At 54.3% G+C, this 27,964-nt stretch overlaps 3 protein-coding genes across 7 annotated transcripts; 2 read left to right on the top strand and 1 right to left on the bottom strand.

Annotated features, from left to right (window-relative positions):
* The first annotated feature begins 400 nt into the window (after positions 1-400).
* GIPR (gastric inhibitory polypeptide receptor) lies at positions 401-11,864 on the top strand. Of its 4 annotated transcripts, none has more exons than XR_006702262.1 (13): positions 401-1,504; positions 1,899-1,998; positions 2,440-2,547; positions 2,937-3,040; positions 3,735-3,838; positions 4,035-4,179; positions 4,884-5,043; positions 5,253-5,313; positions 5,649-5,718; positions 5,837-5,925; positions 6,021-6,159; positions 11,026-11,155; positions 11,449-11,864. XR_006702262.1 is itself a non-coding variant. In XM_045440859.1 (13 exons), the coding sequence occupies exons 1-13, from the start codon at positions 1,430-1,432 to the stop codon at positions 8,553-8,555; spliced, it is 1,404 nt and encodes a 467-aa protein (XP_045296815.1). In that variant the 5' UTR covers positions 402-1,429; the 3' UTR covers positions 8,556-8,604. The 4 variants fall into 4 exon arrangements, 3 of the variants coding, with proteins under 3 accessions (XP_045296817.1, XP_045296816.1, XP_045296815.1); XM_045440859.1 differs by lacking the exons at positions 11,026-11,155; positions 11,449-11,864 and adding exons at positions 8,210-8,251; positions 8,349-8,604 and having other exon boundaries at positions 402-1,504; XM_045440861.1 differs by lacking the exon at positions 11,449-11,864 and having other exon boundaries at positions 11,026-11,253.
* A 161-nt stretch (positions 11,865-12,025) lies between these two features.
* On the bottom strand, positions 12,026-17,865 carry SNRPD2 (small nuclear ribonucleoprotein D2 polypeptide). Its single transcript, XM_045440862.1, has 3 exons — positions 17,778-17,865; positions 16,143-16,322; positions 12,026-12,279 (listed from the first exon to the last, which is right to left on the bottom strand). Coding segments are annotated over exons 1-3 (357 nt in total). The 5' UTR covers positions 17,780-17,865; the 3' UTR covers positions 12,026-12,104.
* A 332-nt stretch (positions 17,866-18,197) lies between these two features.
* QPCTL (glutaminyl-peptide cyclotransferase like) lies at positions 18,198-27,816 on the top strand. Of its 2 annotated transcripts, XM_045440857.1 has the most exons (7): positions 18,359-18,797; positions 19,291-19,434; positions 20,195-20,476; positions 22,055-22,207; positions 22,294-22,393; positions 22,895-23,011; positions 27,084-27,816. In XM_045440857.1, the coding sequence occupies exons 1-7, from the start codon at positions 18,522-18,524 to the stop codon at positions 27,227-27,229; spliced, it is 1,218 nt and encodes a 405-aa protein (XP_045296813.1). In that variant the 5' UTR covers positions 18,359-18,521; the 3' UTR covers positions 27,230-27,816. The 2 variants fall into 2 exon arrangements, with proteins under 2 accessions (XP_045296814.1, XP_045296813.1); XM_045440858.1 differs by lacking the exons at positions 22,055-22,207; positions 22,294-22,393; positions 22,895-23,011; positions 27,084-27,816 and adding an exon at positions 21,327-21,518 and having other exon boundaries at positions 18,198-18,797.
* Positions 27,817-27,964: the final 148 nt, after the last annotated feature.

The following is a 27,964-nucleotide window of genomic DNA, read 5'->3' as shown; positions in this document are numbered from 1 at the left end:
CAGGGAGCCACAGCGTGTGACCGTGCTGTGCCTCTCCGTGGCTCAGTGGATGGGACCTCGTGTGACACCGTGTGTGGCTGCGTGACTGCGGTTGTGTGTGACGGCTGGGTGCGATGGATGGGACAGCGTGACAGACTGTGACCCAGGCTCCCTGGCTGCTGTTGCACGTGACTCTGAGCGACTTTGATACTCACACGCCACTGGCCCCCTGCTCTGGGTCTCTCCAGAGCTCCCCCCTCCTACTCCCTGGCCCCGCCCTCTCCCACCACCCCAGGCTGTCACCTCCTCCAGAGCCCTGGTGAGGCAGTGGAGGCAGCAGCAGAGGCAGCCACAGCGCCCCGGAGTGAGTGACCAAGAGCAGATCTGGGGACAGGTGAGGGCTCCCCCAACCCCAGCCGGTTCCCCTGCCCCCCATGTCCCGCTCAAGTCTCTGGGTCCCTCTTTCTCTGTTTCTTAACCCACGCCTTGCTGTCTTTGTCTCTCCGTGCCCACAGTCTCTATCCTCCTGTCTGTCTCTGGGTATCTCCGTCTCCAGGTCTCCCAATCTCTGTTCAGCCTATCGCTGAACCTTTATCTCTCCTTGCCCCATTCTCTGTGTCTCTCTCCATGTCTCTCTCCTCTCTTTGTCTCCTTGCCCACATTTTTGTCTTTTTCTGTCGTTTGCTCTCTGGTCTCTTGCTGTGTGTCGCATTCCCCTCAGTCTCTGTATTTCTATTTCATCCATTTCTCGGGCTCCGTCTGAGATCTTCCCCTGCCCGCCCCCCTTTCTGTACATGGTGCTAATGTGCCAGGTATTGGGGTCAGACGCATTTCCAGGCATCTGGGTCCCCGCAGACCTAAGCCCAGGCTCTGACTCCTCTCTAGTCCCTAGGGAGAGGTTTGTTCCATCCACTCGGCTTTCTCCGGATCGGGCAAGTTCTATAAGGTCGAGTCCCCATCTGTCATTTGAAAACCCTGTGGGCTGGGAGAGTGGGAACTCCGAGGGTCCTTTGAAGCCCCGTGCCTGACGATTTCTGTGACCTCTTCTCCGAGGCAGTCCCCAGGTTTCCCAGAGTCTCTAGGTCTAGACTCCGGGTGACATTAGCGCTTCCGCCCTGTCCAAGCAGCTCTAAGGCAACCGCAACCGCGCCCTCAGCAAACACCCCCCTTCCACCGCCGCTGCCCCAGCAACACTTGGGAGCGGGCCTGGGGATCACGTGTTGGATCTCGGCCTCGCCCCCTCGCCCCCACCCCTCCCGTCGTCACTCGTGGGAGCGGAGTGGGGGGCGCTGCCTCCCAGTCTGCAAGTATGATTCCCAGAGCCGAAGGCGCTGGGGCCGGAGGGGAGGGCGGAGGCTCCTGACTCTACCCCCTGACCCTGCAGGCCCGACTGCCCCTACGTGATCAGACCCTTGGTCCCCCTCTCCCCCCATGCCCCACCGTCTTCACGATGCCGAACGGTCCGCCTTGGCAGCTGCTTCTACCGCTACTCTGGTCGTGGGGGCCGCTGCTCCGGAGGGCGGAGGTGAGGACCCGAGGAGCCACAGGAGTTCAAGCCTGGGAGGGCGGTCTGGGGACGGTTTTAAGTCTTCCCCCACTGCAGAGAGAGTTTTAAGGCTGCCCCGCCTGTCCAGATTCAAGTTGTTTCCCCCTCAAATTCCCCTGATGATTTCCAGCCACTCTTTCCCCTAGTTTTCCTGAAGGTTTTCAGCCCGGCCCCCACCCCTACCCCCAACTTCCCGGTCTAGGCACCCCCGAAGACTTAGAAGAGGTTTCTAAGCCACCCAAGACTCCCGGACAAAACAGGGCAGCCTCTTCAAGTCCCCGCAGGGTGTTTTTGGCCCACACGAACCGCGCTGCCTGGGAGGAGGGGTCGGTCGTGGGTGGGGGGGGGGGTCCTCCCTCCTCTCTTTCCATAGACAGGCTCTGTGGGGCAGACGGCGGGGGAGCTGTACCAGCGCTGGGAACGGTACCGTAGAGAGTGCCAAGAGACACTGGAGGCCGTGGACCCCCCAGCAGGTGTGACTGGAGGCGGGAACTGAGGGCAGGGGGAGGACTAGGGCTGAGAGGCGGGCGCTTGAGGCGGGGCTAGGACTGGGGGGCGGGGCCTGAAGGAAGGCTGGGGTCGAGGTGGGCTGGGTCGCAGAGGCCTGGGTGATGCTTGGCCTCGGCGGGAAGCATCTAGACCTCAGTGCTTGGAGAGACTCGGGCGTAGCTCGTATGAGTGGGAGCCGCCTGAGAAGCAACTTGAAGTGGGCGGGGGTTGGGGCGGGGCTGAATCCGGTGGGTGGAGCCTAAAGTGGCCCGCGAAGGGGGGGGGCCTGGGGCCTGGTGGGAGGGGCCGTGGCAGACCGCTCCGGGTGGGCGGGGGTAGGGCAGAGCTTGCCCGTGGAAGGCGGAGAAGCCTTGCGCTGGGTGCAGCCGGTCCACCCGACGCCTGGCCTCCCCACCCCACCCCAGGCCTCGCCTGTAACGGGTCCTTCGATATGTACGTCTGCTGGGACTACACTGCACCCAACGCCACCGCGCGTGCATCCTGCCCCTGGTACCTGCCCTGGCACAGCCACGGTGAGGTGCCCTCTGGACCCCGCACCCCCCGACAAAAATAGATCCTAACCCTGCCCCAGACACCACTCACCCAAATCTCGCCTACGCTTGACCTCCTGCTCCTTTCTGTCCGGCTGGGTGTCTCCTTCTGCCTGACCAAGCTCTGTCTCTGTATCTCTCTGAGAGCCCCTGGGTTCTTATTTTCTCTCCTTTTCCTTTTCCTTTTCCTGAGTCTGTCTTTGGGCGTCTTGATCTTCCTCTCCTAACCAGCTATGTGACCTAGAGCAATTTATTTCACCTCTTTATGCCTCAACTTCCTCATCTGTAAAATGGGGTTGATAATAGTACTCTTGTCTTTCTGTTTCTCTCTCTTTCTCTGTGCCTCTGACCCCCTCCTTTGTTTTTTACAGTGGCTACAGGCTTTGTCCTCCGCCATTGTGGCAGTGATGGCCAATGGGGACCTTGGAGGGACCATTCTCAGTGTGAGGACCCGGAGAAGAATGGAGCCTTTCAGGTAAAGAGCGGTGAGGGATTCAGGTTAGGATGTGCAGGGAGATGAAAAGACAGCTGTCTCGGGTAGAGCCTGAAACCCCTTGTACTGTTGAAGATAGAAACCCAACTTAAATTTGCGCGATGGAGAAAGAAAGAGAAATGTATATTGGCTTCTGTGATTGAAAAGCATTAGGCCACACTTTCAGGAACAGCTGGATCTAGGCGCTCAAATGCTGTTGTTGGAAATCTCTCTGTCTCTCACTACACCATGACTTTGTTTTTCTCTGTGCTGGTCTCATCTTTTCCGTGGGGTGAAAAGTGTGGTCCCCATTAACGAACACCAGGTTCACATCCCACCACCCAAGCAAGACGGTGGGGAGACTGGATTTTGCCCTGCATAGCTCTAACGAAATGTCCCAGGACTGACACTTATTGGCCTGTTTTGGGTCGCGTCCGCCCAGCACACTGTGTAAGGGTGTGTCTGTGTGTGCAGGGGGTTACATAGAATGCTCTGATTGGCTGGCTGGTCACGTCCTCAGCCCTGGACTGAGGGGCGGAGTCAGCCCCACTCAAACGAGGGTAGATGGATCCCCAAGGGAAAATTGGGAAGCTGGGCGGGAACAAAAAGCAGGGCCCCTTTCTGGCCCTGGGGGAAGCACTGAACTCTGTTCCTGTGTCCCCCTGTCCTCCTGCACCCCACCCCCACCCCGGCTTAGGATCAACGGCTGATTTTGGAGCGGCTGCAGGTCATGTACACCGTGGGCTACTCCGTGTCCCTGGCCACACTGCTGCTGGCCCTGCTCATCTTGAGTTTCTTCAGGTGGGACCTCCAGCCCTGAGCGGCAGCGGCAGACGCTGGGCCTCAGTTTGCCCAGTAAGATGGGGTGGTCAGGCTCCACGACCAACAGGCATCCAACAAGCGGTTCTGTGGGAAGGGCTGGGAGGTGACTTAAGGGGTTCTCTGGGGCCACGGACAGGTCTCCAGGGGTCCCCAGCCTGCCTCCCATCTCCCCTAGGCGGTTGCGCTGCACTCGAAACTACATCCACATCAACCTGTTCACGTCTTTCATGCTGCGGGCGGCGGCCATCCTCACTCGAGACCGTTTGCTACCTCCTCCTGGCCCCTACCCTGGGGACGATGCCCCTGTCCTGTGGAAACCGGTGAGCGTCGTCCCGCTCTTCTCAAATTGGGGTTCTGCCTCCTCAGCGTCCTCCATCGTTGACCCCCTCACCTCCTGTATGGGACTTTTCCATTCCCTTTCTCTCATTATCTCACCCCTCCCCGGACTTGTCCACCAAGGAGAGAGTCCCCTTGCTGGAGGTGGGGCGTGGCAGGACGGGAGAAATTAACTGGGCGAGCGGGGGTGGGGGGTGGGGTGGGGCGGGATTCGGTAACACACCAATTTGTTACTGAGAGACAAAGGTGGGAGAGGCTAAGGGTCTGGGGGCCCGGGTGAGAAAAACTTTGCGGTCGCGAGATGGGCCATACCACTTGTTAAGAAGCCATGGGGTGGGAGAGCCCATGTGCTGGTGGGACCAGGGGAATGGGATGGGAGAAACCTTTGGATAGGGTAAGTAGTTAAGTTCAATTTTTAGGAGGTGGGGTGCGAGAGGCCATATTTGGGGGAGGGGAGGATTGGGAGGGACTCTGATAAGCAAGATGGGTGATACCAATTGTTAAAGAGGTTAAGCGTGGCATAGCTCACACAGGGGAAGAGAACAGATGAGCGAAATCGACGACGGGCTCCATCCGCTGGCGGTGCAGAGAGGGAGGTGAATGTTTGATGGCGGGAGATGGAGGAGGAAGGCTTGGGACCCCCCTGGAGGCCTTGACTGCCCCCTCCCCCGGTCTGGCCACTCCCTAGGCCCTAGCTGCCTGCCGCACGGCCCAGATCGTGACCCAGTACTGCGTGGGCGCCAACTACACGTGGCTGCTGGTGGAGGGGGTCTACCTACACAGTCTCCTGGTGCTTGTGGGAGGTTCCGAGGGGGGCCACTTCCGCTGCTACGTGTTCCTCGGCTGGGGTGAGCCCCGACCCTGTCCCCTGCCCAGCCCAGCGCGTCTCCACTCTCCCGATTACCCCGCTGGTCTATCTCAGGGGGTCTCCTCCCCTCTCTGGGTTTTTGCCTCCCCACCCCGGCGGGGGAAATTCCGCGGGTCTTGGGCCTGGCGGGGCCCGTGCGCGCGCTGACGGCTGCGGCGGGGTGGGGGGCGGGGGTCGGGGTCTGCACAGGGGCCCCCGCGCTTTTCGTCATTCCCTGGGTGATCGTCAGGTACCTGTACGAGAACACGCAGTGAGTCTTGGGGTCTGGGGTGGGGCCTGGGAGGTGGGCGGAACTTTGAGGGACGCGGGCGGGTTGTGATGGAAACGCGGGGAGGTTCGGATGGCACGTCGGGGCTCGGAGGGAAAGGGGCTTGGTGGGATCTAAAGGAAGGGGGAGCTAGGAAAGGTTGTGTGCTGGAACGGGGGCGGGGGGGGCGGAATGAGGGCGGGGCCTGGCTCGTGGAGGGCGGGGCTTTAAAGGAACGTGGGTGTGGCGTTAAGGAAAGTGGGCGGAGCTGGCGAAAGTGTGTGCGTGATCCCTAGGGTCCTGGGGTTTTCTCTTAGCTCTACTCCCTCTCCCACCAGGTGCTGGGAGCGGAACGAAGTCAAGGCCATTTGGTGGATCATACGCACGCCTATCCTCGTGACTATCTCGGTAAGGCCGACCCTGCCTCCTCCGGGCCATCCTCTGGAATTCCCCACCCTGGGAAACTGGGCGCCTCCTGTCCCCCGAGACAGGATGCGGCTGGCTCAGCCTCTGTCTCTCCCTGCAGATTAATTTTCTCATCTTTATTCGCATCCTTGGCATCCTCGTGTCCAAACTGAGGACGCGACAGATGCGCTGCCCGGACTACCGGCTGAGGTGAGGCAGGGTGGCCGGGGACGGAGGGAAAGGGGCGGGGCGCGAGAGGGAGGAGGACCTGGGGCTGCGGGACCACTGCCACCCTCCGCCCCCAGGCTGGCTCGCTCCACGCTGACGCTGGTGCCCCTGCTGGGCGTCCATGAGGTGGTGTTTGCTCCTGTGACAGAGGAACAGGCCCGGGGTGCCCTGCGCTTCGCCAAGCTCGGCTTTGAGATCTTCCTCAGCTCGTTCCAGGTGCTAAGGCGGGGTGCAGGGGGTACACCCTTCGGCCTGGGGCCCTCCTCCCCAGAAGGGGCGGTGGTGGTGGGGGGGCGCTACAATCCTCCACCGATGCAGCCACTGAATGCAGTGTGGACACATGAACACGTTCCTCCATTCTGTGCAGGGTGCTGAGCTAGCTCTGTCCTGAGCTGGGGAGGCAGCCGGGATGGGGACAGTAGACCAGGTGGCTCAGCAGTACTGCCTCCTGGGGAAGATGGAGGGCTTTGCAGCCGCACAGGGCCTTCCAGGGCTTCCCACCTCCGTGGCCTTCATCTAGAGTCTGAGTAGAGTCTGAGCTAGGGTGGGGGTTAGATGAGGTGCCTGGGGCTCAAAATGTAAGGAGGCACTCACTCCAGAATTTAGGGCCAACCCTGCCTGCATTTGTTCTGCCCCAGTAGCCGCCTGCTTTTCCTTGTTGGGCCTCAGTTTTCTCATCTCTAAGTGGGAACAACACGAATCTCACCTCACAAGGCCGTTCCTTCATTCAATTCAGCAAAAACCTATTGAACGCTTACCCGGTCCCAAGCCATCTTCCAGGCTTACTATGGGGATACGGCCAGGAACCAAATGGTTCCTACCCTCTAGTGGGAGAGACAGATGCTAAACATGCCATAGGAGAAAAATCTACCGAATGTCGGATGGGGAGACGTGCCCCGAAGGAAATAGAGGGGCAGACAATATATGGGGTTATAGACAGGGGGCCAGGGAAGGCCTCGCTGAGAAGACTTACGTTGGAGGTGAGGGAACGAGCCAGGCAGATATTTGGGGAAGATGTTCCAGGAAGAGAAACATGAAGTGAAAGACCCCTGACGTGGGCGAGAGTACCTTTCATGATGGAAGAAGGCCAACATGCCTGAAGCGATGGGAGCCAGAGGAAGCAAGGGGGAGAGAGCCCAGAGAGGCGAGGTACCCGGGCAGTGCGAACCTTGGCTTTTCCTTGTGTGGGTCGGGAGCCAGCGGAGGGATGTGATCAGAGTTAGAGTTTATTTTAAAATTTTATTTATTTATTTAGAATAAAAATTTTTTAATGTTTATTTCTGAGAGAGAGAGAGAGAGAGAGCGCGCGTATGCACAAGGGGGGAGGGGCAGAGAAAGAGGGACACAGAACCCGAAGCAGGCTCTGAGCTCCGGGCTGTCAGCACAGAGTCCATAGTGGGGCTCGAACTCACAAACTGCGAGATCATGACCTGAGCCGAAGTCAGGTGCCCAACCGACTGAGCCACCCAGGCGCCCCTTAAAAAAATTTTTTTAATTTTTTTTTTTTTTTTTTTTGGTTACGAGAGAGTGAGAGAGCTAGTGGGGGAAGGGCAGACAGAGAGAGAGAGAGGGAGACAGAGGTTCCAAAGCGGGCTCTGTGCTCACAGCAGGGCTCGAACTCAAACTGTGAGATCATGACCTGAGCTGAAGTCAGATGCTTAACCGACTGAGCCGCCCAGGCGGTCCAGAATTGGATTTTAATGGGATCATGGAAATTAATGAGATTTATATCTTAATAACAAATGATTGATTTGTTAGTTTATCAAGTAATTTATTCGTAGTTATGCATAGTTTGGATCTTAAGTTTATATGTAGAATGTATACATTTATAGAAATAGATAAGCGTCAAGTAAAACTAATTTATTAACAACACGTAATATGATATTTCAACACGAGGGGCCAGGAACCAGAGCTTCTTGCATATTTATTACCTCAGTTCTCACAATCACCACTCTGTTATAATTACCCCACTTTCCAGATGGAGAAACTGAGGCACAGAGGGGTTAAGTACTGACCTAAGTGGGTCGGAAAGTGGCCAAGCAGGGTATCCTATTTAGGCGGCGGTCTCCCTGTTCTTAACCTGACCGTTCAGCAAACAGGAGAGGGCGGAAGGCGTTCCGGGGCCGGGAGAAAGTGACTGAAATAGTCTAGGACCAGGGTGGCGGCAGCCGAGGTGGTTTGGGACCTGCTAAGGGTCCGAGCCCTTGAAGGGGTATCTGCCATCCGGCCCCCACTCTCGATTGACCCCCGCGCCTCCTTCTGGCAGGGCTTCCTCGTCGGCGTGGTCTACTGCTTTATCAACAAGGAGGTAGGGAGGGACAGCCCCGGCTCGCCGCCCGCGCCCTCTGGTGGCCGCGCAGGGAACGGCGCGCCCGGGGCCGCCTCTGAGCGACGTTCCGTTGCAGGTGCAGGCGGAGATCCGCCGCTGCTGGCATCGCTGTCGCCTGCGCCACAGCCTCGGTGAGGAGCGGCGCCAGCCACCGGAGCGCGGCTCCAGGACCCCGCCGACGGGCTCAGGCCCCCGCCCGGTCGCCACTGACCGCACCCCGTCCTTGGGGACCCTCCCAGGGCCTGGGAATGAGGCCAGCGGGGGTTTGGAAAGTCACTGCTAGGCAGCGGTCCATTCGTGTTAGCACGTATTTATTGAGCGCCTGCTGTGTACCAGGTCCAGTGTGGAGGGCACTGGGGAAATTGGGGTGGGGGTGGGAGGGGGGAAACAGAAGAAAAGGTCCCTGTTGCAGTTCACCAATGAGTGGGGGAAACAGCAAAGACAGAAAGAACATCAAGTGACACATTCGTTGTGGAATGGCCCATGAAGAAAAATTAAAAGGGAGCCTAAGGTGAGCCAGGAGGATCTCTGTCTCTGAGGTGACACTTAGGCCATACCTGCAAGAGGTGAAGGAGACCACTTTGGGAAGAAAATTCTAGGCAGAAGGAACAGCATCTGCAAAGGCCTCGAGGCAGGAAAGAGCTTAGGGATCAGGTGGCCTGCGTGGCTGGAGTGAGAGGAGTCAGCGCCCAACCGATGGGGAGAGAGAAGTGGGCAGGGGCGCAAGATCTGGAGTTTTCTTCCAGGGGCATTGAAGATTCCTAGCAGGAGTGTCTCATGGGCTAATTTTTTTTTTTAATGTTTGTTTTGAAAGAGAGAGAGAGAGAGAGAGAGAGAGAGAGAGAATCCCAAGCAGGGTCCTTGCTATCAGCGTTGAGCCCCATGCAGGGGATCCCAAGAACCATGAGATCGTGACCTGAGCCGAAATCAAGAGTCGGATGCTTAACCGACTGAGCCACCCAGGCACACCTGACGGGCTAATGTTTTAAGCAGATCCTCTGTCCGCCATGTGAGGAAACCGATTATTAGGGGCGGGAGTGGCCACTGTAGAGGGGGGTGAAGCGGTCAGACTCCGGCGCTGTTTTAAAGGTAGAACTGAGGACTTGCTAATGTGTCGCACGCAGGCAGTGCAGCCAGAAGTCCAGGAAGACTCCTAAGTTTTGGATGGTGGAGAGGAAAGAGATAGGGAGACGGGGAGTTCAGGGTGGGGAGAATCAAGAGTGCCTTTTGGTCACGTCAGGCTGGGAAAAAGGACCTGGGGCTCACAGGAGGGGAGATAGAAATACAAACGGGGGTAGAAGGCTGGGCCAGAAGGGACTTGGCCTGTAGGCTAAATATGGGCCGTTAAAGGCAGGCCTCGGAGCCAAACCCAGGACCACTGCCGGCTGGGGGTGCGGACGCACATCCCCACCCTCCTGGGCGGCCCCTGGGAACTGGGAGAATTAGGGGGAAGCCGACAGCCTGTGTCCGGACCACCTGTACTCACACTAGACTCTCCTAAATCCGCCCCTGGCTCACATCTGCGCTTAGATTCAGTTAGTAGCTGGGTGTTTGCCTTGGGGTCCGCAGCCCCCTGGACAGATGTGCCCCGCTGCTGCCGAACAGAGTCTTTCGAGCATGTGGTCCCGCTGGGACCCCCTCGTGGGCGTTGGGGGGGGGGGGTGCTCTAAAGCAGGGACCTTGTAAATAAAGCATGAGAAATGAGGCTGGCTGCGTGGCCGGGTAACTTCTGGAGGGTAGCACTGCTCTTCGGCCACGTGCTGCCACGAGAACACAGACACTATGCTGCTACCGTCCCCCGTGCCTAGGAGAAACCCCTACTGGGAATGTTCTGTGATCTCCCGATACTCAACTCTCTGCCGTGTGTACAATTAAAATTGCGTGTGTGTGCCAAACATTTTCTGAGGGCTGCTGCTCTGAACAATGGCGTAGGAATGGCAAGACTGCAGAAACCAGCCTGGTTCAAACTTAGTTTGGGTACTTACTAGCTGTATGACTTGGGAAAAATTCCCAGCCTCTCTGTGCCTCAGCTTCTACTTCTGGAAAGTGGGTACAATGATGGCACCTACATTCTACGGTTGCCCGAGACTCCGGCGAGTTACTCTTAGGATACTCCCTGGTGCAGGGGGCACGCTTTTCCTGCAATCTCTGCTTTCACTTTCACCCAATGAAGGAAAGGGTGATTAGAAACCATTTGGGCAGGGGCGGGTGAAGGGGTGAGGAAATTCAGACTGATGCCAAGCAGGGTGCCTGAGGCAGGAGCCTTTGCTGCCAGCCCTTGAGGCAGGGAAACAACTTCCCACTTCCTGGGGAGGAGAAGTCACCAAGAAGGGAGAGGCAGGGCAGGGATCGGAAGCCAGGACTGGGATTCCAGAGCCTGTGCTTTCCCAGCTGCTGCACAAGAATCGAATCCTTGCAGGGGTGGAGAGTGGGTGGGTTTGGGCGGGGCACTGGGAGGAGTATCTCCTGCAGCAGCACCACTGCTCCCACGTTAGATAACGTGGCTCCATCATTTCCTGAGTGACCCTGGGCAAGTCACTTACCCTCTCTGGGCCTCAGCTGTCTCATCTATAAAATGGGATGGCTCTAGTATCTACTCACCAGACGAGTGTTCCAATTAGATGTGGACCACTCAGTAAATGTGCACCTTTATAACCTTACAGCTGTGGCTTTGTGTCATGCCTTCTCCTGTTACGGGGTCCCTCGCTGTCACTAATGGACTCCTGGAATAACTCAGGATGTGCCTTCCACAGCTCAGGGCATCAGACATCTCATTTTGTCCTCATCCTGACCCGAGGCCTGCCAACTCCTGACCGACCGAGCGTTTGGCCCCATCTGGAGAACGGAGTGAAAGACGCAGGCAGAGATAGAACAGAGACACGGGTGGGGGAGAGCACAACGTGTGCGCATCACAGTAAGACAGGGATCTTATCCCCCTCCCCACAATAAGTGAGCCTCCCACCCTGCCTTCCCACCTCTATCGCCCTCGCCCTACCTGCCCTCGCCCTACCTACCGTTTCAGAAAATTTCACCTGAGGGCAATTAGGTTGTAATTCGAGGGCAGCAGAGCTCAGGGTTGAGCCCCAGGCTCTGGAGCAGGGTGGGTTTGAATGACAGCTTCCCAGCTTCCCGGCTGGGTACCTCCGGGGAAGTGCTCACCTCTCTGTACCTCTCAGTTCCCTCCTCTGGAAACGGAGGCCAGAATTAACAGCGCCTGCTCACAGCGGTGGACAGGAAGGCTGAGCGGCACAGGGGCCGGGGCCTGGCACCCTAACAGTTTGGCAGGTGTCAGCTGCGGTCGCTATCAATATTTGGGTACCGACTGCTACAACGGTACCTTCTCCTCCCCTCGGGGAGGGCAGGTCGGGGCTCTCCTGGGTACTGCTGGGTCCCCAGCATGGCAACACAGGCCTGGCACAGGGGAGGCACTTGCGGGACTGTTTCCTGACTGAACAAATGGAAAAAAAGACTGAAAGAAATCCTGAGTTAGACCCCAACCTACTGAGAGAAGGGTAGAGGAAGCGAAGAGCCAGATGCGGTGACAAGAAGCAGCTAGAAAAGATGAAGACAGAAAAACGAGCTCTCTGTATCCAACCTGTTCGTTTCACAGACGGGAAAAGTGAGGCCTGGAAGGGGCAGAGACGGGACCTCTTCACCTGCTCAGAGAGGTCCCGATTCCAGCGCCCGGCCCCACGCCCAGCTGCCTCCCTCCCGAGTCTGCCTCGCTCACAAGGCTCTGGGAACAGACAGATGTCACTAAGAAAAACACAGGACTTTATTATTCCCACTACAGAGGGCAGGTCTTCGCAGGATGACAGCGGGGACGAGGCCCCTACTTGCCGGCGATGAGCGGGTTCCGCAGGACCACGATGACGGAGTCCCCGCGCAGGAACATCTTGGAGATGTAGCGGTCCTTGTTGACTGGCTTGGACTTCTTCTTGCCCTTGCCGCTCTTGGGGACCTCGGTCCACATCTCCTTCACATTCTCCAGCACCATGTTGCAGTGCCTGGTGGGGGCAGGGGGTGGGGAGGCACCAGGAGTGAGGTGGGAGCCTTCCGCCCACCCTCTTCCAGCAGCGCGGCATGGGAGAAGGCGCGGGCCCGGGGCCAGGACAGCTGGGGCTCCCACGCCACCTCTACAAGTCCTCAGGTTGAGGCTTGGGCAATGAACTTCACCCCTCCGTGCCTCAGTGTCCTCCTCCCTAAAATGGAGCCATTTGCAACACCTCCCTCGTACGGCGTCTCGATGAAATGAATCAATACAGAAGGCTCCTGGGTGGTGGCTCAGTCAGTTCAGCGCCCTCCTCTTGATTTCGGCTCATGTCATGATCCCCGGGTCATGGGATCAAGTCCCGCATCGGGCTCTGTGCTGAACGTGGAGCCTGCTTGGGATATTCTTTCTCTCTCTCTCTGCCCCTCCCCTCTCTCTTTCTATAAATAATTTAAAAAAAATCATCAATACAGTATTCTTTTTCTTGTCAAGACTTATGATAAGGGACTGGCCCAGGATAAAGGCAAGCAGAATGGGTCTGCCTGTGTTTCTTCTGAACTCCAAGTGCATCTAAAGGCACCAGCAGGGATGCTGCTTCTCTTTAGAGAAACAGAGGCCGCAGGGGCCTATGGTGTGCATGACGCCTCCACTGTAGTCCTGCTCAGGGTGCCAGGGGGACACGGGTGAGGACGGTTTGGATTAGCTCCCTCAACAAACACTTGCCATGAACATGGCAGTGAATGAAACAGAGGATATCCCCGCCCTGACGGGGCCTGCGTCCCAGTGAGGACAGAAGGATGCTAAGCGAGTAAACAAAGGGACCAGATGTGCTCTCATGTTATGTTAACTGCTAAGAAGAACAATTCAAGCCGGGTGAAGGGATAGAAGGATATGAGGAAATGTGACCAAGTGCTAACAAGAAAAGAAAATCGTTAAGAAGAGTGGGGAAGCAGGGGCGCCTGGGTGGCTCAGTGGGGTAAGCGGCCGACTACGGCTCGGGTCATGATCTCACGGTTCGTGAGTTCGAGCCCCACGTCGGGCTCTGTGCTGACACCTCGGGGCCTGGAGCCTGCTTCCGATTCTGCGTCTCCCTCTGTCTCTGCCGCTCCCCTGCTCATACCCTGTCTCCTCTCTCTCTCATAAAATAAACATTAAAAAAAAAAAAAAATTAAAGGGGCGCCTGGGTGGCTCAGTTGGTTGAGAGTCCGACTTCGGTTCAGGTCACGATCTCTCGGTCCATGAGTTTGAGCCCCGCGTCAGGCTCTGTGCTGACAGCTTGGAGCCTGGAGCCTGCTTTGGAGTTTGTGTCTCCCTCTCTCTCTGCCCCTCCCCTGCTTGCACACACCCGCTCTCTCTCTCTCAAAAATAAATAAACGTTAATTAATTTAAAAAAAAAAAAAAAGAAGAAGAGCAGAGAAACTCTGTGCCTTGCTATGGAGTGATATCCAGGAGGGACTGCTGAGTGAAAAAGGCCAAGTGTGCATGGAAAGTGATCTTCTGAAGGGAAGAAAGAGGGTAGAAGCATATATACCACCCGCTTGGCATTGTACAATGCAGAATCCTGGAAGACGCTCAGAGACTGGGAGCAGTAAGGTGACCTAGGTGGACTGGGGACAAGCTAGATGGAAACTTGCCACTGGAGTGCTATTACTGTTTTTCGAACGATGTGAACACATTAGCACTTGAAAAAAAAAAAAAAGTAGTGTACCAATATGGAAACATTCCTGAGATATACCGTTAAGTGAAAAAGCCGAGGTCTAAAACTGTGCGGTAGGCCATTGGCACGGATTTACTTTTTAAAGTTTGTTTATTTTTTTTTGAAGGGGAGGGGCATGAAAGAGGGGCAGAGAGAGAGAAAGACAGAGAGAGAATCCCAAGCAGGCTCCGCATTGTCAGCGCACAGCCCGACACGGGGCTCGATCCCACGGACCGCGAGATCATGACCTGAGCCGAAATCAGGAGTCAGAGGCTTAACCGACTGAGCCACCCAGGTGCTCCAGCAGTGATTTAAAAATAAAGAAAAAGCACCCTCCTCTGTCTGTCTGCATGAGAACACGTAAGGAGACCCAAGGAATTTGCCATGGAGGGCTTCCTGGGGAAGGCAGCCTTCCGATTCTTTGTCTCCCTCTCTCTCTGCTGCTCCCCTGGTCACTCTCTCTCTCTCTCAAAAAAAAAAAAAAAAAAAAAAAAAAAGAATGCCTTTGCTGACCTGCAGTGATGTTCTCAGACCGCGGATATGTGTGAAAAACAGACGCAGAAGAGCACGTGGAAGATTCTATCTTAAAAACAACTAAATTCACGATAGCGACGACATGCCAATGAGACCTCAATAAAGCTGTCGGCAAACACCACGAAGGAGCCCCCGGGTGTGTGTGTGAGTCAAATGTGGCAGGATACATACTAGGGTGGGAGGCTGATCTATATCATACGTAAAAAACATATATGGGGCGCCTGGGTGGCGCAGTCTGTTAAGCGTCCGACTTCGGCCAGGTCACGATCTCGTGGTCCGTGGGTTCGAGCCCCGCGTCGGGCTCTGGGCTGATGGCTCAGAGCCTGGAGCCTGTTTCCGATTCTGTGTCTCCCTCTCTCTCTGCCCCTCCCCCGTTCATGCTCTGTCTCTCTCTGTCCCAAAAATAAATAAAAACGTTGAGAAAAAAAAAAAAAAAACATATATAATAAAATATATATCCTACATAGAAACGAACCACCACCTACTGAGTGCTTATCAAGCGCCCCGGCCTCTTCTGAGCACTTTCTGAGCACTGACCCAGCAATCCTCACTGCAGCTTACCCCCGGGAGGTAAACATGAGTGTCATCTCCGGCTTCCAGAGCAGGACACTGCGCACAGTGGGATGACATTTTAGAAGTGGCAGAGCCTGTGTTCAAGGCTAGGTCTACCTGCCTCCTTGGGCTCGGCACTTCCTGGTCTCGGTCTCAACCTCCTGGAGAAGAAACTGAGGCTCAGAGAGGAAAAAATCACTTGCTGTTCCCTCTGGCTGAAACTCTCAGATCCTAGCTTGTTCCCTTATTTTATTCGGGTGTTCACCACTGCCTCTTCCTATGGGGCCTCTCACGTCACCATCTAGGATGGCACCCCCTTCCCAGCATTCCATACTCTTACCTGGCTTTACTTTTCTCATGACACCTTATTCATGTGCTTGCTGTCGGCTTCCCTACCTACAGCACAAGCTCTCTGAGTACAGGAGCTATCCTGTACTTTGCTTTAGTCACTGCTGTGTCTCTGGAGCCTAAAAAAGTCCCAAGCATGGGTACTTGATGTTAGACATTCTATGTTATAGCCGCAAACACTGATTAAGAGCTTCCTGTGTGCCAGATGCTGTCCTTCTTTTAATTTTTTTTAAATGTGTATTTATTTTTGAGAGGGAGAGAGACAGAGCACAAGTGGGTGCCGGAAACACAGTATTAGAAGCAGGCTCCGGGCTCTGAGCTGTCAGCACAGAGCCCAATGCGGGGCTCGAATTCACGAACCGTGAGATCATGACCTGAGCCGAAGTCGGAGGCTCAACTGACAGAGCCACCCAGGCGCCCCACCAGATGCTGTACTTCTAATGACTTGATTAGATGCCGCGTGTATCAAGTCACGGAATCTTTGCAACCACCAGAATTACTGCCACTGTACGGAAGAGAGAAAGTGAGTTGCCGAAGGTGTCGCGGCTGCTAACAGGCAGAGCTGGGACGCGAACCCAGGAAGACCGGCTCCCAAGTACATGCCCGTTAACTACTGTACTGCACACCTCGAGGTCTGAAGAGGCTTATGCCCCAGGACTCTGAAAACCTTGTGTCTGGGCTCCTCATACTGGAGCTGGGGCCGCCTCTGCAGGCCTGGACGGAACACCTTCCAAGAGCCAGGCACTCACCTATCGAAGGCCTTCACACGGCCCAGGAGCTTCTTGTTGTTGCGGCAGTTGATGAGCACTTGGGTGTTGTTCTTGACCGACTGCGTGAGCACAGAGAGCGGACCCGTGTTAAACTCTTCCTCCTCCCGCTTCTGCAGCTCCTCGGGGGTCATCTCACTCTTGGGCTTGTTGAGGAGGCTCCTGAGGGGGCAAGTATGGAAGCAGTAAGTGAGAGGGCCCAGAGCTGGAGCATGGGTGGTCACATGGCCTTGCACTCAGCGTCTCCTCAACCTTCCCCTGACACGCCCACCCTCCTGCTCAGCCCCTCTCGCTTGGCATCACAGCTCAGACGCTTAATAGACATTTCCAACCTTACACATCCTCGGTTGAGCTCCAGATCTCCCAACCGCCCCCACTTACTCTATCCAGAGCCTTCCCTGTCTCCATCCTTCTAGTTCCTTGAGCAAAAACTCTGATCTCAACTTGACTCTCCTCTCTCACATCCGCCATTCAATCTGTCGGCAAACCCTGCCATCTGCTTCTAAAATACATCCAGAATGTCACCATTTCTAACCATGGCCTAAACCTCCACCATCTCGCTCCTCAGAGCCTTACTTGTCTCTCTGCTTCCACCCATGCTCCCGGACAGTCTGTTCTCCAGAGTAGTCCTGGATGTTGTATCAAAACCTAAGTTATATCATCGCACTCTTCAAAACCCTCCCATGGCTCCCATCTCTGTAAAAAGTAAAATCCAACTGTTTTTTTGTTTTTTTTTTTTTTACAATGTCCTGCATCTCCCCCCATACCTCTGTTCCAACCAGGGACCTCCTAGGTGGTCCTTTAAGGTATTAGGCAAACTTTCACCTTTGGCCTCTTCATTTGTTTTCCCTCAGCCTGGATACCTCCCCAGGTTATCTCTGTGGTTCTGTCTTCAGGTCTTTGCTCAAGTGCTGCCCTCTCAATGTGTCCTTCTGCACTTATTATTAAGTTAATCTCTCTCAAAACTGGCATTCCCCATTCTTTTTACCCTGCTCTATTGTTTCTTTACTCACAGCTCTGGTCACCTAACATGCCATATGCTTTACACGTTTATTATCAGTGTATTTATTGCCTGCCTCTGCCCACCCCATAAGCCGCAGCAGGTTTGTTTTTTTTTTTCCCTTGCGGGGTGGGGAGTGCTACTCACTGATGTATCTATCCCACGTGTCTAAAGCAGTGTCTGATACATTAGCACTCAAGAATTGACGAATGAATAAATAAACAAGTGAAATCATTACGGCGACTCGTTAGTCGAAAAAGTCGCGAAATAGGTGAAAAGCCAACCGTTTCCAGCTCTAGTTGTCCGGCTAAGTCCCATGCCTCAAACCGTTATTTCTAAAACTCCGCACTCCCCTTTCGCAGGTTCTTCCCTTTAAAATCTATTTCCATAAGATTAATTCTCTGGGAAAGCTCCTAGCCTATTATCTGACAAAGCTACCTTCTCTCCCGAACTTAGGATCCATCAAGGGCCCCACGCCCGCCCTCAATCTCATCGGTGGAAAGGTGCGTACTTTACCCCTAAAATCCGCCTCCGTCCCGCCTCTGCCCATCACTGATAAGCGGCCACATGTACGCCCTCAACCCCACTCCCGCCGCCAAAGCCTAGCCGGGCCTCACATGGTGGTAGTGGCTGCGCTCTCAGTTCAGCGCCGTCTCGTCCGCGTTGCTCCCGCCTCTGAAACTAGAGCTACAGAAGGGACTTCCGTTTCCCTTGGTCCACTTCCGTTGGCGCCTGCGCAATCCCAACCGGGGGGGCGTGGCCTGTTGCCATAGCGATCCGCGCCAGGCCTGCGCGGAGGTGGAGTAGAAGCCTCGCGTAGTGGTTCCAGGTCTTTTAGGACCGTACGAGGCAGATATTCACGAGAATGGAGAGAAGAAACGGGTCCGACTCAAATCACTTCGTTGTAGAGTGGCACAGGCTGAAGGAGGGAAAGGACACGCCATTCCAAATGCCCGCCGGCCCTGCCTCCAGGGGCGCGGCCTCCGCGAAGCCAATCGGCTCCTCGCTTCAGGGATGGACACCGCCCCTTTTCCATTAGGGACGGTCCTTTTCGGGTCTATTGAGCTTTCCGACTCCGAGTAACCAATCCTTTGCCTTCATACACGAGGGGCGTGGACCTGCGCCTAGGTCGAATGTTTTCCATGATCAAACATTTCTCATTGGTTTCCCTTCTTCCGCTGAGGTGGAGCCTATGCCTTTCGCGCTCCCTTTTGGGTTGTGCAACCCTCAGGGGACCAACCCCCAAAGCCCTAGGGAGACAGGAAGGCGTGCTCTCAGAACGAGAGTCCGCATTGGCTTCACCCGTAGAGAAAGGGTGGGATGGTGTAGTCGCTCTTCTTGTTCATTGGTCCGGTGATTCCATGGGGTGGGATTTGGCTGGGCCTAAACTATCCGCGGTCCCGGACCGGTTTCAGGGCGAAGCTGCCATGCCTTCCGGGGGCCGCGGGCGGCCCCGGCTACGGCTGGGGGAACGTGGCCTCTTGGAGCCACCCTCACCGCCCAAGCGCCGCCTGCTACCGCGGGCGCACTTCTTGCCTCTGCTTCTGCTGTCCCTGGCCGTGGCCTCGGCGTTCTACACCATCTGGAGCGGCTGGCACCGCCAGACTGAGGAGCTGCCGCGGGGCCGGGAGCTGCGGGTGAGGCTGGGCAGGGACACGGGTACCCCTTAACCCCGCCTGCGCTTCCCTGAGGTCTCAGGTGGACGTGTCTGTATCGTACGGCGGTAGCCGCAGGTGCTGCGGTCTCCGTCAATAGAGCGCATGCCCGTTGCTATCGGGCTTGTTCTGCAATAGGTGGTTCTCCCTCAGAGGAAGAGTCTGGAAGTAGTAAGACTGGGAGTTCTGGGTTCCAATCTGAAAGTCAGCCATTTGGAAGAGTCCTTTCCCCTCTCTCGGCCTCGATTTCCCAATCAGGATTGGGGTGGGCAATCTGATGGATTTAGAGGGACCGGATGATTTTAGAGGGACCTTTTCTGAGTCTATCTAGGATTTATCCTGGAAACCTCCGATGCTGGAGGCCCGAATTAGGAAGAACCGGGGTTCTTAGGGGAGGTGGCCTCCGGGGTAGGGTCGGTATGGGGGTTGTTCTCATGCTCTGCACTTCTCTTCCCTATCTTACCCCCCTCCCAAGGGCCGGTTGATCGGAAGCCTCCCTGAAGCCCGGCTGCGGAGGGTGGTGGGGCAACTGGACCCACACCGTCTCTGGAACACTTACCTGCGCCCCCTGCTGGTTGTGCGGACCCCGGGCAGCCCCGGCAATCTCCAAGTCAGAAAGGTAAGGGGCCCCACCTCCAAGCCCTGACCTGGCAGCCTGCCAGGGAATAAGACCTAGGCATTCTGCCCAAGATCCCTCGAGCAACTAAGACGCAGAGCTGGGGCTCTGACTGGGGATAATCTGAATCTAGAGTCCCACTTTAGTAACCACCAGGCTGTACTGCCTTCTGTACTGCTCCCAAGAGCTTACTATGTGCTAGACAACTGTTTCATGAGGTGCGTAACAATGTGATGCTCACTATGCAAATGGGGAAACTGAGGCCCAGAGCAGTTAAGCATTTTGCCCAGCTCATAAATGATATACCAAGTTTCAGGTTGGCTCCAGAGCTGGCACAACAACATCTTTGTATTGCCTCCCTTTGGGCCATCCAGAGTCATTTGAATCCCTACTCCTTGAGTTCATATCCGACCTCAGCCACTTGGAGTGTGACCTTGGACTAGTTTCTTAACCTCTCTATGCCTTAGTTTCCTCATCTATGAAATGGAGCGAGCCATCGACGGTCCTATCCCCATAAGGCTCCTAGAATGAGGCGTGGCACGCAGTGAGTGCTGTTGAAGAGTGAGCTGGGATTAGTCTTGAAGAGGCAGGGTCACTACACACACTCAGTAGGGACTCAGCAAAAGTATGTCAAGGGAATGACTTAAACAGAAGTGGGGATCATGAGTCAGCCCAAGCGCTCTGCATGGCTCAGGTCACATGGCCCTTCTCCCGACCTCCTCCCCAGTCCCCACCCACCCTCCCACCTCTCTCCTGCCACTAGTTCCTGGAGACTACCCTACGGACCCTGACGGCAGGCTGGCATGTGGAACTGGACCCCTTCACGGCCTCGACACCCCTGGGGCCACTGGACTTTGGCAACGTGGTGGCCACGCTGGACCCAGGGGCTGCCCGTCACCTCACCCTTGCCTGCCATTACGACTCCAAGCTCTTCCCATCTGGGTCGGCTCCCTTTGTGGGGGCCACGGATTCGGCCGTGCCTTGCGCCCTGCTGCTGGAGCTGGCCCAGGCCCTGGACAGGGAGTTGAGTAGAGCCAAGGAGCAGGTGAGGAGTGGGGGGCCCGGGCTGCCTCTACCCTGGTCCAAGCCACCAGCCTCCCCTGCCTGGACTTGTCTTCCTGCTTCCACTCCACACACATAGCCACAGGGATCGTTTCACCCCCTGAATGTCAGATCCTGTCCCTCCTCTGCCCGAAACCCTCCCCAGGGCTCCCACCTCATTGCAAGCCTGAGCCAGAGTCCTTGCAGAGGCCCATGAGGTGTGCCCTGTTACCTCTCCATTCCCATCTCTCACCCCTGTCCCTCCTCACTGTGCTCTAGCCACCCACCTCCTCCCTGTTCCTCAGATTCTGGAGAGTTCCCAGAGTCCCTCCCATCTGAGGGCTTTTGCACTTGCTCTGTGCTCTGCCTAGAATGTGCTTTTCACAGATACCTTCCCGGCTGGCTCCTGCCTTTCCTCCAAGTGTCCTCCAATGTCACCCCCTCTGAGATGGTTTCCCAACCACCCTGAAAGAGCCCCCCCGTCACCATCCCAGGCTTTATGGCGCTTTGTCTGTCTGTCTCCCCAACTAGAATAAGCTCCACACAGGCAGGGATTTGGCTGCCTTGGTTTTCTGCTGTATTCCCTGCGCCCAGATGATTACCCGGCATAAATTAGGATGTCGGTGGAAATGTGTGGGATGAATAAATGAATGAAACCACAAATCTCCTCATGCTCCTCCCCTGCTCAGACCCCTTCCTTGGCTCAACCCCTTGTAACAAGGCCCAAGATCCTTGTAACAAGGCCCTTGCTAATCCCCTCGGGCCTTTTCACCAAGCTCTCTGGCTCTGGCCCCAGCCCTCATCCATGTTGCTTCCTTGCCTGGGGACACTCTTCCCTCTGCTCCATTTGCCAGGCCAGCTCCCACTCATCTCGGTGCAAATGTCTCTTCCCAGGAGACCCGACGTGCTTCCCAGGCTAGTTTATCCCCGACTCCCTTCCTATGCTCTTTTAGAACCCTATAGTTCTTCTTCTTTTTTTGATGTTTATTTATTTTTGAGAGAGAGATAGAGTGTGAGCAGGGGAAGGGCAAGAGAGAGGGAGACACAGAATCCGAAGCAGGCTCCAGGCTCCGAGCTGTCAGTGCAGAGCCTGACGCGGGGCTCGAACCCACGAACCGTGAGATCATGACCTGAGCCGAAGTCCGACTGAGCCACCCAGGTGCCCCGAGAACCCTGTAATTCTTGGAAGCATTTGTCCCAAGTGTATTTCACTGTTTGTACACTTACTCGCGTGTGGGTCTCTTTTGCTAAATGAGCCTAAGAAATAACACTAACAATCAGAGCTGACCCTTTTTAGTTACTATATGCCAGACACTACGCCAGGACCTGAATTTGAATCCTACTGTGTGATGAGACTTGTTATTAACCCCATTTTGACATCTGATGCTGTGAGAAGTCACTTACCCATAACTGCTCAGCTACGAAGTGGCCGAGCCAGGATTTGAACCCAGGCAGTCTGGCTCAGAGTCTGTACTTCCGGCCACCACCTTCTATGAGGGAGGAGACCTAGTTTTCCCTGCTCAGCTGTGCAAGAGGGCAGGGAATGTGGATGGGTCTAGGCCCTGACCACCAGCTCCCACAGGAAGCCCCGGTGACTCTGCAGCTGCTCTTTTTGGATGGCGAGGAGGCACTGAAGGAGTGGGGACCCAAGGACTCCCTCTATGGCTCCCGGCACCTGGCCCAGCTCATGGAGTCTGCACCCCACAGCCCAGGCCCCACCAGGATCCAGGCTATCGTAAGACCAGGGCCCCACTGGGTTCTGGCGAGGGAGGGAGAGGGCCGTGCAAGGTTGGCCACATCCCACCTGGCCTCTCTCTCTAGGAGCTCTTCGTGCTTCTTGATCTCCTGGGCGCCCCCAATCCAAACTTCTACAGTCACTTTCCTCACACAGCCCGCTGGTTCCATCGGCTGAGGAGCATAGGTAAGGGTGTAGGCGGAGGCAGGCGCCAGCCTGGGATGTGGGAGGGACGGCCAGCCGAGTCAGGCACCTGTCTCTAAGGGGTCATCCAGCCTGCCCTCTACCTCCCTAGCCTCTAAGGCACTGGGGCAGAAACACACAAAGATCCCACGGCAATCAAGTGCAGTGACTACAAACAGGGGCTCTGGGGTCAAATTGCCCCAGGTTTGAATTCTGGTTCTGCCTCTTACTGGCTGTGTGAACCTGGGCAAATGGCTTCGTCTCTCTGAGCCTCAGTTTCCTATCTGTAAAACGGGCACAAAACTGACAATAGGAGGGGTATCTGCCTCTGAGGCTCAGAGGGAATAAATAGACCGGGTACACAGTGAGCCTTCAGGAGAGGGTAACTACATTCTTGTCGGGATGATCAGTGCTTTGCCCAGGCCTCCTGCCCTGCTCTGATTTGTGAGCAGAACCTCTGACCCTGAGGGGCTGGCTCTTACTCTCTAATGCCACCACCTCCAGAGAAGCGTCTGCACCGCTTGAACCTGCTGCAGTCTCATCCCCAGGAGGTGATGTACTTCCAGCCCGGGGAGCCCCCTGGCTCTGTGGAAGATGACCACATCCCCTTCCTCCGCAGAGGTAGGTGCTGTAGGCAGGAGTGAGGGTTGGGGAGGGGCGGGGGTCCAAGGAAAGCACAGATGGGACCTGGCCCTGGCCCACTCCCAGGGCTGGGGACTGGTGGCAAGTTGTTTAACATCTTCGTGCCTCGACTTTCTCATCTGTAAAATGGGGTCACTAGCAACCCCTGTCTCAGAGCTGTGGAGGGAACCGACTGAGCTAATACATGTAAAGATGCTACTTGCATGGTGATGGCACATAATAAGCATTCAAGAAAATGTTAGCTACTCTTGTTGGTGCCTCAGTGATTGTGGATTCCAGCCCAAGCCTGTCTTTCCAGGCCCTGACAGCCCAGCAGAATCACCCAAGGAACTTCGAGAAATGCCCAGTTGCATTCATTTCTGGCCTACTGAACCACAGTCTCGGGTCTCTGAATTATTTCTGCAAGACTCCCAGATGATCCTGAGGCACAGCCAGGGCTGCAGACATCTGCTAGAGGGGTTCAGAACCCAGGTTTTTAGAACTGGACAGGCTTGGGTTCTGCCACTTACCATGGGTTGATCCGAGGCAGATTACCCAGCCTCTCTGAGCCTCTTGCCTATGTTTCTTCTAGAAAACGAAGAGACATATACATACAGACACACCTGTACTCACAGGGTAGGGAGGATTGAACAAGAGTAGGTATATAAAATGCCTTCGTATGCAGTGCTTGGCATATAGTGAGTATTAACAACTGCTTTTTAAATTTTTGCTCTATAATTTACTCATTGAACAAATATGCATTCCTTACAGTGCCTTTTTTTTTTTTTTTCAACGTTTATTTATTTTTGGGACAGAGAGAGACAGAGCATGAACGGGGGAGGGGCAGAGAGAGAGGGAGACACAGAATCGGAAACAGGCTCCAGGCTCCGAGCCATCAGCCCAGAGCCCGATGCGGGGCTCGAACTCACGGACTGCGAGATCGTGACCTGAGCTGAAGTCGGACGCTTAACCGACTGCGCCACCCAGGCGCCCCTACAGTGCCTTTTTTTAAATCTTTTTTTTTTTTTTTTTCTGATTCTAGGGCACCTTTTATTTTTTTTCATTTTTATTTATTTTATTTATTTATTTATTTAAATTTACATTCGAGTTGGTTATCATATAAGTGCAACAATGATTTCAGGAGTAGATTCCTTAATGCCCCTTCCCCATTTAGCCCATCCTGCCTCCCAGACCCCTCCAGTAACCCTCTGTTTGTTGTCCATATTTAAGAGTCTCTTATGTTTTGTCCCCTTTCCTGTTTTTAGATTATTTTTGTTTCCCTTCCCTTATGTTCATCTGTTTTATATCTTGAAGTCCTCATATGAGTGAAGTCATATGATATTTGTCTTTCTCTGACTAAGTTCGCTTAGCATGATGCCCTCCAGTTCCATCCACGTAGTTGCAAATGGCAAGATTTCATTCTTTTTGATTGCCGAGTAATACTCCATTGTATCTATATACCACATCTTCTTTATCCATTCATCCGTCGATGGACATTTGGGCTCTTTCTATACTTTGGCTATTGTTGATAGTGCTGCTATAACCATTGGCGTGCATGTGTCCCTTCGAAACAGCACACCTGTATGTATCCCTTGGATAAATGCCTAGTTGTGCAATTGCTGGGTCGTAGGATAGTTCTATTTTTAGTTTTTTGAGGAACCTCCATACTGTTTTCCAGAGTGGCTGCACCAGTTTGCCTTCCCACCAACAATGCAAAAGAGATCCTCTTTCTCCGCATCCTCGCCAACATCTGTTGTTGCCTGAGTTGTTAATGTTAGCCATTGTGACAGGTGCGAGGTGGTATCTCATTGTGGTTTTGACTTTGTCTTTCCCTGATGATGAGTGATGTTGAGCATTTTTTCGTGTGTCGGTTGGCCATCTGGATGTCTTCCTTGGAGAAGTGTCTATTCATGTCTTTTGCCCATTTCTTCACTGGATTATTTGTTTTTTGGGTGTTGAGTTTGATGAGTTCTTTATCTGACATGCCATTTGCAAATATCTTCTCCCATTCCGTCAGTTGCCTTTTAGTTTTGCTGACTGTTTCCTTCACTGTGCAGAAGCTTTTTATTTTGATGAGGTCCCAATAGTTCATTTTTGCTTTTGTTTCCTTTGCCTCCAGAGATGTGTTGAGTAAGAAGTTGCTGCAGCCAAGGTCAAAGAGGGTTTTGCCTGCTTTCTCCTCGAGGATTTTGATGGCTTCCTGTCTTATGTTGAGGTCTTTCATCCATTTTCAGTTTATTTTTGTGTATGGTGTAAGAATGTGGTCCAAGTTCATTCTTCTGCATGTCGCCGTCCAGTTTTCCCAGCACCATTGCTAAAGAGACTGTCTTTATTCCATTGGATATTCTTTCCTGCTTTGTCAAAGATTAGTTGGCCATACATTTGTGGGTCCATTTCTGGGTTCTCTATTCTGTTCTATTGATCTGAGTGTCTGTTTTTGTGCTAGTATTATACTGTTTTGATGATTCCAGCTTTGTAATACAGTTGAAGTCCATTTTAATGATTTTTTTTTAAGTTTACTTATTTACTTTTGGAGAGAGAGAGAGCATGAGCATGGGAGGGGCAGAGAGAGAGGGAGAGAGAGAATCCGCACTGTTAGCACAGAGCCTGATGCGGGGCTCAAACTCACAAACCTGAGCCAAAACCAAGAGTCAGACCCTTAACCCACTGAGCCATGCAGGTGCCCCTCCAGAGCCTTCTTTATTGATTCATTCAGTGACTATTTCCCACTGCAGTACTGGGCCAGGTGTCAGGGATACAGTGATGGACAATAATCTGCCTGGGTCCTGTCTAGTGGAGGGGGGGGGGGGGGACAGATATTGACAAACACAGAGGATATTGGATATTGACAGATATTTTTTTTTTAATTTTTTTTTTCAACGTTTATTTATTTTTGGGACAGAGAGAGACAGAGCATGAACGGGGGAGGGGCAGAGAGAGAGGGAGACACAGAATCGGAAACAGGCTCCAGGCTCTGAGCCATCAGCCCAGAGCCCGACGCGGGGCTCGAACTCACGGACCGCGAGATCGTGACCTGGCTGAAGTCGGACGCTTAACCGACTGTGCCACCCAGGCGCCCCGTGGATATTGACAGATATTGACAAACACAGAAGAAAGTGCTCTGAGGACAGGAACTCATCGCAGTGCAGGGATTAGGAAAACAGACTTAGGAGACAGGTGTCCTGGGTTCCAACTACTGCTGTGCAGGTTTACTAGAGGCGGGAGCTTAGGCAAATCACTTTGCCTGCCTCTGTGCCTGGGTGTCCTCATCTATGAAATAGGGGTAAATATAGGATTACTCTAAAGGATTATTGCAGGGATAAAATGGTGTGTGGGGATGTGTATGGCCTCAGTGTAGGGCCTAGAATAGAACATGTATGATAAAAGTACAAGCTAAGGGCACCTGACTAGCTCAGTAGATAGAGCATCTGACTCTTGATCTTGGGGTTGTGAATTGGAGCCCCACACTGGGTGTTAGAGATTGCTTTAAACTTTTTTTTTTTTTAATATTTATTTATTTTTGAGAGAGAGACAGAGACAAAACGTGAGTGAGGGAGGGGCAGAGAAAGAGAGAGACACAGAATCCAAAGCAGGCTCCAGACTCTGAGCCATCAGCACAGAGCCCGATGTGGGGCTCAAACCCACGAACCTCAAGATTGTGACCCGAGCCGAAGTCAGATGCTTAACCGACTGAGCCACCCAGGCGTGCCTAGAGATTGCTTTAAACAAAAATTTTTTTTTAAAAGGTACGAGCTATAAATAAAGAACAGAAAAACAGCCTAATAGTCTACCTGGTAAGGAAACTCAAAGGCCCTCTTTCCCTTCTTCTGGTCTTTGCATAATCCATTAATTATTCAGTTTCTCTAATGTGTGTCTGAGAACAATAGATAACACCAGATGTGGTTTTTTCAAACGAACACGTTGCCCTCACGTGCATAAAATCGTCATTCAGAGTTCTTCAAGGGCCAGGACTCAGTATCTTCTGGGTGGGGGTGAGACAACATTGCCCGGGCCTGGGTCTGGGCTCCTGGGTCGGCCGTCGGCCTGACCAAGCCTCCCCTCTCTCCTACAGGGGTCCCAGTACTCCACCTCATCTCCATGCCCTTCCCCTCTGTCTGGCACACGCCTGGCGACTCGGAGGCCAACCTGCACCCCCCCACGGTGCACAACCTGAGCCGCATCCTCGCCGTGTTCCTGGCTGAGTATCTGGGGCTCTAGCCCCCCTTGGCGGACTCTGAAGGAGAAGTGTCCAGCTGGGACGTCCCAAGGGCACCCGGAGCCAACAGAGCTCAAGCCAGGCTGCCTGATCCTTTCTTCAGCTCTATTTATGCCATGATCGGAAGATCCTCTTTCCTTTGATGGTCTCAAGCTGTCACTCTTCAAAGACACGGAAGAGACAAGGCCACTGTGGGGGCGAGAGCCAAAGGCATGAGAGCTCGGACCCTGTCCTGAAGCACTTGGTTTGAAGGTTCACAGGCACCAAATGCTGTTTGGTTGGAGTCAGCAGACCTTGGCCAGGCATCTGGACCAGCAGCACCGCCCCACCAAATGAATCCTCCGTGGCTTATGTTCTTACGATGTCAGTGGATTGCCATGGGGGGTCGACAGGGGACGTGCTTGTAAGCAGGAACGGAGGAGACGGAAGCCGATATTTGGGGACTCGAGTCTGCCAGACCCAAGGGCAATAAACCAGTGTTTCTGGGGAACATATTCTGCAGAATTAGCATGACTAGGTGTTGCATGAGAAAGGGGGATCAGAGACGCGGGATGAGACATTAAAGGAGTTTTTTCATTGCACAATGTGACATTCCCAAGAGTAAGACAGAATGCAGTGTTGTTTCCCCCAAACTATTTCAGCGTGGAACCCCTTTATTGCAAGGCTCGTGGAACTAGGGTACCTCAGAAGTCACATTGGGAAACACTCGGTTTTGACAAGTTTGAGTGTGCGCGTGG

Source organism: Leopardus geoffroyi, chromosome E2 (genome assembly GCF_018350155.1).
Source record: "Leopardus geoffroyi isolate Oge1 chromosome E2, O.geoffroyi_Oge1_pat1.0, whole genome shotgun sequence".
In the NCBI taxonomy this organism is placed as follows: domain Eukaryota; kingdom Metazoa; phylum Chordata; class Mammalia; order Carnivora; family Felidae; genus Leopardus; species Leopardus geoffroyi.
This window is presented reverse-complemented; position numbering and strand designations above follow the sequence as displayed.